The 12,050-nt window shown below is 38.6% G+C and overlaps 1 protein-coding gene across 2 annotated transcripts; it reads left to right on the top strand.

Moving 5' to 3' along the window:
- Positions 1-9,116: 9,116 nt before the first annotated feature.
- Positions 9,117-11,815, top strand: atp5mc3a (ATP synthase membrane subunit c locus 3a). Of its 2 annotated transcripts, none has more exons than XM_034561124.1 (5): positions 9,117-9,188; positions 9,388-9,488; positions 10,309-10,383; positions 10,727-10,917; positions 11,032-11,815. In XM_034561124.1, the coding sequence occupies exons 2-5, from the start codon at positions 9,450-9,452 to the stop codon at positions 11,144-11,146; spliced, it is 420 nt and encodes a 139-aa protein (XP_034417015.1). In that variant the 5' UTR covers positions 9,117-9,188; positions 9,388-9,449; the 3' UTR covers positions 11,147-11,815. The 2 variants fall into 2 exon arrangements, with proteins under 2 accessions (XP_034417015.1, XP_034417016.1); XM_034561125.1 differs by having other exon boundaries at positions 9,170-9,276.
- The last annotated feature ends 235 nt before the right edge of the window (positions 11,816-12,050 follow it).

A 12,050-nucleotide genomic window follows, 5' to 3' on the forward strand; every position in this document is an offset into this window, starting at 1 on the left:
TAACTGTTCCACACTCAATTAGAATGCATAGGATCCTGACATTTCATAACTTATGGGTCTCCAGGTTGAGATAACCACCCGCTATAAAAGAAGCCACATTCTGAAGACACAGAGCCAGATACTTACATCCTCTTTGAGATTTAAACGATTGGGAATTTCTGCAGTGCAAAATCAAGGCTGGTTAAAAGGCATGCATGATGTGATAAACAATCTTCCAGGGTGCTCGGTGTTATTGCTGCTGTTTCTGTTTTAGTGTGGCGTAAACATATCGTGCTGCTTTGCACAGCGGAAGCCACAGACGACTCTTTAGAAGCTGCACCTTCGCTAACTATCAATAAAATTCAGTTTCATGGCCGCATTCTCATGTTTCCATGTCAAATAAATAGTGTTGCATACCAGAAATAAGAATGCAGGATACATGTATGATGCAACATAAATATAAAATATGAACGGCAGCAAATTGAGCCACTTAATACAAACTGTTTTGGATTTGTTGAGCAGCTCTGAGCCATCTTGGGAAAGGTGATCCTGACAATCAGAATTATGATGATAGAAATGTACTTTGATTGCTGTTTAATTTTCTTTGGTGATCTCCCACCACCGCGATAACTCAGTCTGAAAACAGACAGGTCCTATTTGCCAGGTAATTAATAACAGGCCGCTGAGGCAAGATTTAGCTATTATTTCTAATATGTTGTGTGATTGTAAAAAGCACCTTTTCCAACAGTACGATTGCATTCATTTATATCTTGTTATTTTGTAAATGCTTTTCCAGAGCTTTAATTTATACAAAGTGAAGACAAATTTTCAGCACAACCGTCAGTAATCTAATTTAAAAAGAATCTGCTGCTATCCGAAGGGTTACCAATTAATTCAAATTGATTGGCTGTATAATTTAGTATATTACAAAGCCAAGTATTAAGCTTTCATTATGCTGGTCATGGCTGTTTGCTCCTTTGAGTTTTTCAACTTGTCTTTTCATCGTAACACTTAAACATAAAAAAGCCCGTCTGATCTTTAATCACTCAGATCATGAATACCAGCATATAATGTGGAGGTGATGAGTTTTAAGAGCGTCACTACTAATCATAAAGTACCTAACATGGATTAGGAGCAGAGCAACGAAATAGAAGTCAGAGGTTGAGCAATACATCACTCTTTCTTTGGGTTCTCCGTTGGTGGCCCACCAATAAACTTAAAATAGGTGAGGCCCTCTGCCATGAACAACAAAGCACCATCAGCCGTGCGTCCAAGGTGGAGCCTCCTACGGGTCACTGCTGCTGTGACTCTCGACAATATGACAGATTAACGACAACAGGTTGAGCCCTGCACTTTCGGCCGCCCACAATCTCAATTATGTCTGTCTTAATGTACACTGAACAGCCACAATCGCAGGGCCATGGACAGGGTAAACACACTTGCAGGAAGCAGACTAGTGACAGGATAATAAAGTGTCATGATTGATTCAGCTTGGGATGTGCCAGATCGGTTTATTGTGTGTGAGGAGTGGTACCAGATTGTGTAGGTTGCTGTGGTGAGCTATCTGTTGTCTTGGCTCAAAAGGGGAGCTGAGGCTGGTTGAGGGATTATATGTAAATGTTATGGTTTCCCATAACTGTTAACTTTTTTTGCACAAGATCTATCGGACTGATTGCTCATTTTGTATTTCAAAACATGTTTTAACTCAAATGGGGAAAGTATCCAGATCCTTTTACTAGTACTAGTCTTTTTGCAGGTCTATTACTAATACATAATAGTACTGCATTGAACATGTTACCTAAGTATAACTACATAAGCTTAAATGTACTCAAAGTCCCAAAAATATGATAGAAAAGTGGTTATAGTATTAGATATGACATTATTGGATGATTGTTACTGATGCAATAATTTGTAGGTGTGTTGTAGTTCAACAATTTAAAAAAAGTAGTAGTTTAATCTGTAAGAATGCATCATATTTTGAGGTTCATCATCATGTGTTATATTTTAAACTTTAATCTGCAAAGTCAAATACAATACTACAATATTTCCTTCTGTAATGCCGTGGAAATAAAACAGTATAACAGTATAAATGCTCAAGTTAAGAACATAAAATGTGCACTGCGCTTCAATGAACCACTGCTGTATTTTGCCATAAACTCTATATCAGTTCTGCTCTCTCTTTTTTTATTATTTTTAATGATGCCAAAATGTATTACGTTTTTGAAAATGTAAAACAAATACAACGTGTTACCTGTCTCATATGGCCAGCAGCGACTGTTTGTCTGTGCCCGTATTGGAAAGAGAGTTAATGCATATTAATGGGGCCTGTAAAACAAACTAATTGAGCATTCCGGATCTTGCTGAGTTGGGGATCTGTGAGTGACATTGTGCAGCTCCAGGACCTCCACCAGACTGCTTTTATGAGCTCTCTGAACTGGGATGTAGGTCAGGCCATTAAAAGCAGGAAGGGCTTTTCCACTAAATATTGCTGTGGCAGCCTCATATTTGACACCTCAATCTGTGAGCAAGTGCTTAGGAGACATTTGCAGCAGCCGTGTGGTGAACAGCTCCACGTAAGAAGACGTCATATATATATATATATATATATATATATATATATATATATATATATATATATAGATTGCCACTCCAAAAAGTTAATCCCAGTTTAAAGCGATTTAATTGAGCACAATAAAATGGAACCATATGCATCCCATAAAAATCAACAGCGTTCCATACGAGTGCAAAGTAAACATGCCTTGAAAATCACCTAATCTAACAAGTCTCCGATCCAAGTGTTGGTAATGCACTTTTGTGACTGATTGAAACAAAGCCTGTATTTATTTTTTAGTTAAAGAGTGACATAGAAAATAAGCTTAGGGGTTGAACATTCTGAACCCATCATTATTAAAAAAATATGTTAAACAAAAGAACAAAGCTTTAAGAGCCTTCAACACGTGTAGTATTATTTAAATCAGAAGTGCACATTATATTTCAGAGCTACGACTGAAATAAACCAAACTAGACAGAACACACTAAATCGCTATCTAAAGCAGTAAGTAGTAGGGCAATAATATTTCAATAGGGGGCAGCACACTGCCATTACAGATTGGCCTTTAAATCATATTTAATGTTTTTTGTGTAGTAGTCTGTAACTGCAGTTCTACTGGAGCTTGAAACGCAACGTTCTCCTGATATGCTATACCGTGTGCAGCATATACAATCTGTCTATCATATCCACTCTCCATATGCCATCCTTAACAACCTTCTGTCTGCTGAAACTAACGTGAACATCTTTGTTAGGTGTTATAATAAAAACAGACAACAGTACATCCTCGTAATGGATCACAGTGAGAGGTCAAGCAGATTCCTCTAAAGTGGCCGGCTCGTTTTCTTTTCCTGTCATCAGCTTTGGGTGGCTTTTACTAAAGTGTCATAAGCCATTTCATTGTAAATCTCAGTGACCTTGAAGTCACTGGAAAAAGCACAGATCCGTAAACCAATCATCGCACGGCTGCCCCTGTCAGCCACGCTCCTGTTCACACAGTCACTGCCTGCATTTCCTGATGTTAAACAGAGGAGGGAAAGAGGCATGTAGCGGAGTTCACACATGTTGTTTATAACAGCACGGTGCCAATTTAAGGAATTCATTTTAAATCCAACCAATATTGGCATTATAGTTCTGCTGTTAGGGAGTTATTTCATAAAATGGCTGTTCATAACTTCCCTAAGTGCAGGGCATCTAGTGGCCATAAAGGCATTACAGACTTAGCTAAAAAGTCAGGATAAAGACTAATGATACTGCAAGCCTCAGCATTTCTTAGACCACTTTCAACTGCACTGCTCACCAGCTGCACAAAGATCAGTGTTATTATGGATTTGTTGAAAAATCAATTTTTTGGAATGCTAATGTCCTTTATATCTTTCATAGATAAAGAACGCTCGGTGCTCTTCTGTGGGATGATTTCCCGCGGTATCAGAGATCTGCCTGTCTGCTCCTGCTGTTGATTATTGGACCAGCTGCTTGAAGGCTGTCTACACTCTCAGTGAAGCAGGTTCTCCGGTTCTCTGTACGACCCACGGAGGTTAAAGAATTCACAAGCCGACTCTTTGCAGAGCTGCGGTTGGTGTGCAGGTCTTTAAAACAAAGTGACCTGGATTCAGTTTCCACCTGATGTTGCACCTGTTCTCCACTTTGCCCGGGGAATACAACAGTTTTCATGGTGTACGATGATCACTGTTGTAATTATTAACTTTGCCACCCAGGAGAAATGGCACCATCGTAATTCTTTCTTGTCCAGCTATAATCTTGATTGTATCTAATAATATAGACAGTAAAATATAATTAATATAATTTGAATCAGTTGTATGACTTATTACACATACAATATCAGCCAAGCAGTTAAGACACTACAATAAAGACACATTTTTAAAAACCTTTCATAAAGCCTTTATGGCATATTAAAAAGGAATGCAAATTGTACGCACAATAAGGACTTCAGGTATCTGAACTACCACTACATCCTTCAAGGAAGGGACGTTTATGTATGAACTGTTCATAAAGCAAAATGTAACTTGGACCACTGAAAACATTATTTGTACCAAATTTAGACTAATTGCTATATTACTCAGGGAAAACCTGTTTTTCAGTGATCTGCATCATACTGGATGGAAGTGCATAACCCAATGAAGTTAGAGTAATCAGTGTGTATGTGGTGACTTTACTTGTTGTATATATGTAGTTTGTTCTCAGGTTTATCATACAAACAAGATGTGACTTAACTAAATAAATGGAACGTGTGGTTTGTCATGTGGATGTATACATAGAGATAATACTTGTAAACTGAGCCATCCGGAGTCTATGCTGCAGCACTATTGGATGGAAATGTGTGTTGGTGGAATACTCTTCTGTAGTTCAGTCCATGTCGTTGAACAGTCAACAAGTGTTGGAGTTAGACTTATAGTTGTAGTTTGATCTTGAAGTTAGACTTATTTTCCTGATTGCTTTTTATCCCCACAATCAGATTTATCCAGGTTTGCATCGCTTTATTTGTCTTCAATACAGACTTGAAATGAATGGAAGAGCAGCCAGATGTTTCCATAAGAAGCTATCGGATTCATCGATTAGCTTTAGTTCATACTTTTAAGCAATGCACGTGAGATAAGGAATCTGAGGTGGAGCGCAGATGAACTGTATAGCCCTCCAGGCAGTGTATCCTTGGTCTTGACAAAGAAAGAAGCCTCAGTAGTTTCGTGCAGCATCCAGATATGGAGATTAGCATGGAGCCATCAGCAGTGCTGCAGTCCCTCCCTACCCTGCTTCTCCTGTCAGACCGCCTCCTCCCTGCTTGTCAGGAGCTCCGACGAAAAGCTGTAAAAACCTTTTCCCCTCTCCTTAACAACTGCAAAACAACACGCACACACCCAGGCTGAGGTGCCTGCTTTTCTGAGGCCTCTGACAGGACGTGCTGCAGGCACAAATTGTAATTCATAAAGGTTAAGGGGGTCAATGCCTTTTATTACCAGTCTGAGTGCATCCAGCTTGATGGGGCGGGCATGCAAATGGAATGTCTCAGAGTGTTCTATGCAGGAACTCAGACAGCGAGTGCGTGCGTGCTTCTGAATGGGAGGAAGTAAAAGGTGGTGGGGGGTGCGTGAGATCGGCGGCTCTCTCCACCTTCCTCAGCCATGTAGGACCACACAGCCGCTGCCCGGTTAATTAGACAGTATGACATTGACCTCAGGTAGTTAACGGCCACTTTGATATGTGCCGTCTTGCAATTAATATATTGTAAATCTTCATGTTTTATCATACGGCTAGCTCTGACCTATAAGTGTCTGCATTACACTTGGGCCTACAATACATTCTTACATCTTACATTTGCATTAACACAACTGCAATATCAGCAATGTGAAACTCAAGATCTGTGTTTTCAAAGTTCTCTCGTTCTGCATTTACATAATTAACAGGAAGATGAGGAGGTTTAGACCAAACCAGGTACAGTATCACAAAAATGGGATAAAAGTATTATTATCATTGATTATTGATGTATTATGTATGGGATAGTTATTGAAACATATAACAAGAACAGATACAATTCTGCTTAATCTGCCTGTGAATTTTAGAACAATGCTGTTGTGCATAGTTAATGTTCCAAATCTCTTTTGTGCAGTTATCATGACCCTCCAACAAAGGCTATGATTACGTTAGACCCAATTGCACCCTCTGCTGGACCTTTATGGCAACTGCCTTGTTCTTGGTTGCTCCAAGATGTGTTTAAGATATTCTCAGCCTCCTGTCGACACAGCTTTTAATGATTCAATAACATGTGTGTGTCTTCATGGAACAATACTGGCTGGACATGAAATATAGTTTTACCAGATTATGTGATTCTTTTTTTCTGGTTGTATGACACAAATTTGGTTTGAGCTTTGCAGAGGTTATCACTAACAACATGATAATAAATTCAATCATGTGGTATGGGTTGTTGAAAAAGTTTAAAATAAACGCATGAAACAAACTTGGCTAACAGAACAATAGAAAATACCTGATCAGAACAGTAGAATAGTGTAGAAAAGAATAATATAATATATAATATGAATAGAATCAGAATAGGCTGAATAGAATAGAGTGGAACAGATTAAATTAGAACAGGATATAATAGAACAAAATGGTCTACATAAAAATAGAATACAATAGAATAGGATATGATATAGAATAGAACACATCAGAATAGGTTAGAACAGAGCATGACAGAATAAATACAACCGAATATGATAGACAATAATACTGAATAGAATAGAACACAACAGCATGGAATAGAACAAAATACAACTGAACACATTAGAATATAGAACTCAACAGAATAGAATAGGAGAACAATAGAATGGATAGAATAGAATTACTTCTGTTCAGCTGTTGTGTGATTTTTAATGCATCAGATACTTTGCTGTCTTCTTATGCGTTCCATGTACATATATAATCTACTGACTCTGTGGCTTATGGCTTCATGTTGGCTGTGAAACTGAAAAGATCATACCTGAGGAGCCACTGAGACATTCCTTTCTGGAAGCCAGCATGCAGCAAAAGCAGACTCCCTGTGCTCATTACCTTTCCATCACAGACCAGCTGCTGTGGAGTCATTCATCACGATTACAAATCCGCACCAGTGTTTGTAGCCTACAGCTCCACCATCAGCCTATGAGATGCACAGGCAGGGCCCTGAGCCACCAGTCCCTTTGGCCAAAGTGTTGAATTCACACCACAACAGGTGATGGTGGTGGACAGTGGCAGGCAGCTTTTGTTGTGAGGGAAAAACTCATCTTGAAATACTGGTTGGAATTCTGCTTCTCTGCATCCAGGATGGAGACCGTTTGACAAAAAGAAAATTGTTTCTTTTTTTTTTAATGGTGTGATGCCAATTACAATATAATTTAGAACAGCGTCGAGAGAGACGGATGTATTCTTCTTTCAGCATTTCCACCCTTGAATTAGACCCTCATTCCCACAGTTGAGCCAAAGTCTATAAGAATCTTAACGTTAGCTGTGACAACTTTACGGATAGGTTTTACCACTTCTTCCCTGCAGAAATTACTACAAAAACATTTCATTGTCTAATATACAGACATGTATTTGTAATATATATTTTAGAAGATGGTTGTATATATTTGTTATCAAGAACATTCATCTACAGAAACAAATGCAAGTAAACTGTTACAAGCAAGTGTGTTGTCATGCTTTTACCCAACAAGTATTATGGTAAATGTTGCTTTAAATAAATCAAATAACCCATTTATATCAAAATTGTTCCTTTTTTTCTTCTTTATATATCTTCAAAGGTGGTAATATTACATCTACAATCTTAATCAACACCTTTTGCAAATGTATATTCTGCATTGACTTGTGCTATACAGTGAAGTTATTGGACCCCATGTTTATTATAGCTGGAGCATTGCCTCAAATAGAACATGTTCTAGATGTGTATCATTTTATAGACTTACAATTACAAGAATTTAGCCAGACATGCCTGGTGTACTTGGATTTCCACTAGAACTTTTTTTGTGAAGAAAATACACAAAGAAGCAGATCCAAGGAAACTTGCTCATCCTGGGGAGTAGTCTAAAAAAACACACCATTGCCATTTGGGACCCCAAATGAATCATTAGGCAGAGTTCCAGTCAAAACCTCTTTGGAGCTATTTTTGTGGCTAGTGCACATATAGGCTCAAAGCTATAAAAAAAAACTGGATTACCAATTTGCACCATGTGGGAGATTAATTGTGTGTCAGATGATTTGTAGTAGTTTGATTGATGGTAAATTTGCTTGGAAATATGCACAAGTAAAGCACATGAAATGATCGTACTCCCACAGACATTAGTGCTACTAAAGGTGTGAGTCTTTAAAAACAGGTCACAAACACATACTGTCATTTTGTAATGGCAAACAGATTTACTGAAAGGGCTGGCCACTGTAGTTTTTAGATAATATAACAGTAGAAATGTGTATTTATGAGGTTCTACCTTTAGCCATAGCTTTGTTGCATTATTTATGACAGCAGGAAATGTATTAAAATAACCGACAGTGGCCTTGGTCATTGAAGTTTTAAATTGCTTTTTGGTCAACAAACATCTATGGCATGGAAGAACAATCTATATCACGCTTTGGCAACAATACTTGTTAGTTGGATCAATTTATTTTTGGTTTATATCGTTTCATGGGATTGTTTTCACAATAAAAAAATCACCAGATTTCTAAAGTGGTCCCTGTATCAACTGTATTGTCCACCTGTTACTTTACAGAGTGATTAATCAGATTCCTGTTTTAACTAAATAAGGACCCCCATCTATTTTATATAGGCTACCCTCAGCTACTCCACCCATTTTCTCTTTAAATTGAAATATCTTCGGCTTACATTGAATATTGTAGTCAGACCAACAGGAGCTGTCAATGTCCATCAACACAACTACAAGCAATATAATTAAATGTAGTATATGTTTTTCTTAATTATATCCACACAATAAAGGTGCATTCATCAATATGCACAGGCCGTGTGTAAACAAAGATTAGTTTTGTGAATAAACACAGCTGTTTTTGCGATCTTGTTCAATAAAGTTTCTGTGAAATGACCTTCCGCTGTCATCATCCGGGTCTCTACACACGTCACATCGCGCAGGCGCACTCTACTACTGTGTTTCGACCTCTGCAGTCGGTAAGTGTGTAATGGCAGTTTGAATGAGAATCCTATCCTTACAAATCCGTTTTCATCCTCTCTCTTAACTTCACATTGCAGCGCACAAGTGAGACAGCATGCAGAATGGATGTGAATGTACACATGCATGCTTGTATTTTCTCGCTGGAGCATTTTCACACCCGTTTGACCTTAATTCTCTCCGGTCTTCCTTCCTCAGAGAGAGACCCGGGCTTCAACCAGATTTGACCAAACCGGTTAAAACTACCTAAATTAGAAAACATGTACGCCTGTGCAAAGTTCGTCTCCACGCCGGCTCTGGTGAGTTTTATCTCTGTGGTGTGTTTTTCATGCTGTAACTTTGAGTCGTGCTTTCCTAATATAGCAGATAAATCCGCTGGGCCTCTGGCTGAACTTGACTGCAGCTGACTGGCAAGGGTATCTGCAGTCTAGGCCAACAGGCGAGCTAGCTCCTGCTAAAGCCCCGCATGAGATAAAGACGTGTTAAACGTGTGCAATGTAGCGTTAATGCTTAGAACGATGGTGCTTGTCAGTTATCCTAAAAGCTGCCACTTCCTTTTGCTTTAGCTTGTAGCAAACATTTTCAGTAATGGCCGTTAGCTAAGGTCATCACACGCCTTTGTTAGCTGAATTGTGTGCAGAGTTCCCCTGAAAACTATCAAACTCATCTGTTCAATTGATCCACAAACTATCCCCTTGTGTATTTGTGCATAGTGTGCTCCAGAGTAAATGTAGCCTGTGTAGTCAAGTCATTCTCCAAGGTCATATTTCTGTTTCTAGTATCTCTAGCAGGCTAACCAGATTGAATTACAATGTGACAATTTGTTAGAAAGCTATCTCTTTATGTTTATTGTATTTTGCCAGCACCACAGATGAACAAAAAAACTAACTCTCACCCAGTAGTGACTTTGACAGCACAGCCTGTACCCACAAATCATTAAAGGCCACAGGTCATAATGGGTGTGCACTACAGTGTATGACATTGATTGACAAAGTGACGTTAGGATTCCTTCCAGCTGCTGGCACCTGACACATCTACCAACAGTATGTTTCATATCTTATTGAGCTTTTGTGTTGTGTAACTAAATTTGTACTGTGTTTATCTGTGCTGTTGCTTCAGGTCCGTGCTGGTGCCCGGGCTCTTAACAGACCCCTCTCTGCCTCAGTGCTGTCCAGGCCTGAGCTCAAAACAGAGGTAAGAATAAAATAAAGGCTCTCTACTGGGATAGCAACTGTCATTTTACCACTAGTTTTGCATTACTGATTCTAGTAATTTACTCTATAAAATGTCAGAAATATTGTCAAAAATATCCATCATAAATGAAGTCTGGCTACTTAAAATCCCAACTCTATATGAAATATCTTTATTGTGAAAGTGAACATGGGAATTCGTATTCTACATTGTAATAGTCATTATTTATTTTGTATTCCTTTTTATTGTTTTCACTAATGCCATTCGTCAACTTACTGTATTGTCAAATCTCATGACATTGGTTTTGAAGGTGAAAGTTAACAGTTTTTGTCTTGTCTTGCTCCAGAGCAGCGGTGCTGTGATGCCACAGAGCCCCCTCACCCAGGTCACACTGAGGGGCTTCCAGACCAGCGCCATCAGCAGGGACATTGACACTGCTGCCAAGTTCATCGGAGCTGGAGCTGCCACAGTCGGAGTAGCTGGATCTGGAGCTGGAATTGGGACTGTGTTCGGCAGTCTCATTATCGGCTATGCTAGGTTTGTTCGCACAAACGTACATCCTGAAAATATTTAAATTAACTCAAATGAATAGTTTTGGTTCATGCTTTGTTTTTTGTTGTTGATGACATCATATATTGTTCTTGTTTGCAGGAACCCATCTCTGAAGCAGCAGCTGTTCTCATATGCCATCCTGGGATTTGCCCTGTCTGAAGCCATGGGACTGTTCTGTTTGATGGTTGCTTTCCTTATCCTGTTTGCTATGTAAAACTCTGCTGTCATTCAACACTTTCATTACAAATGTGACTACATATTTTATTGTGGCTACCATACTTGTTCCGTGTTGGTGTCATGGAAATGTACATTTTCAAGACTTTCAGACACTGTCAGAATACGCAAAACATGTATTGTACAAATGTAAGAAATTACGTGATTAAAATACATGTATTTGACTATTTAACAATGGCGCTAACTTTTATGTCTGAAATATCCTGCTAGCACACTAGAATGCGGTGCCTTTAATTGAATGTCATCTTTTCTTTGAAGCAGCTGTGTTTACTTGCCATGAGTCGGCTTGTTTTCTTAGCACATTGCATGAAAGCTTTTTGGGGTCCACCTGAATTCATTCTTGGTTTAGAAACTGTTAATTAGTACTGCAATTAGGCTGTAAGTAAGATTATCGAGGACTGTTAAATTCACTTCATGAAGCAGAAACTCCCATAATTTTCCTGGTACCAGCGTCGCCAAAGGAAGACTACTGATTTTAATATATTTTTTTTATTTCATTGTAAATTGAGTGTCTAGGTTTTGGTTTGTTTGACAAAGTATTTGAAATTGGACTTCATGTGCTCTTCAACAAATGAATTCATCAAAACCTAAACATGCAAATTACATAATGGTGAATGCCAAATAAAATAAACCTGTGCAGTTGACAGTTTGAGATGTCAGATGGAATTGAAAGCAAGCTATTATGTGCTGGTTCATATTTGACAACTCCCAATAGGATAAGAAAATACCTTGATAACAAAGGCTTCCATAATGCAAATATATAATATATCGACAGGCTGGTCGGCATCAGCTAATTGATGCGTCCAGAACATGAATGAACAATATGCTTGTACGTCGTAAAAAGTAATTAAACTTTCGAAACCAAATAGTTGTATCTGTAGATT

The sequence above is a fragment of the Cyclopterus lumpus genome, chromosome 21 (genome assembly GCF_009769545.1).
Source record: "Cyclopterus lumpus isolate fCycLum1 chromosome 21, fCycLum1.pri, whole genome shotgun sequence".
In the NCBI taxonomy this organism is placed as follows: domain Eukaryota; kingdom Metazoa; phylum Chordata; class Actinopteri; order Perciformes; family Cyclopteridae; genus Cyclopterus; species Cyclopterus lumpus.

What these genes read in the sequence shown, in the direction of transcription:
- atp5mc3a (XM_034561124.1), top strand. Translation starts at nt 9,450, where the DNA reads ATGTACGCCTGTGCAAAGTTCGTCTCCACGCCGGCTCTG. An exon ending in GGCCTGAGCTCAAAACAGAG is followed by an intron (nt 10,384 to 10,726) that starts GTAAGAATAAAA and finishes GTCTTGCTCCAG; the next exon opens with AGCAGCGGTGCTGTGATGCC. An exon ending in CTCATTATCGGCTATGCTAG is followed by an intron (nt 10,918 to 11,031) that starts GTTTGTTCGCAC and finishes TCTTGTTTGCAG; the next exon opens with GAACCCATCTCTGAAGCAGC.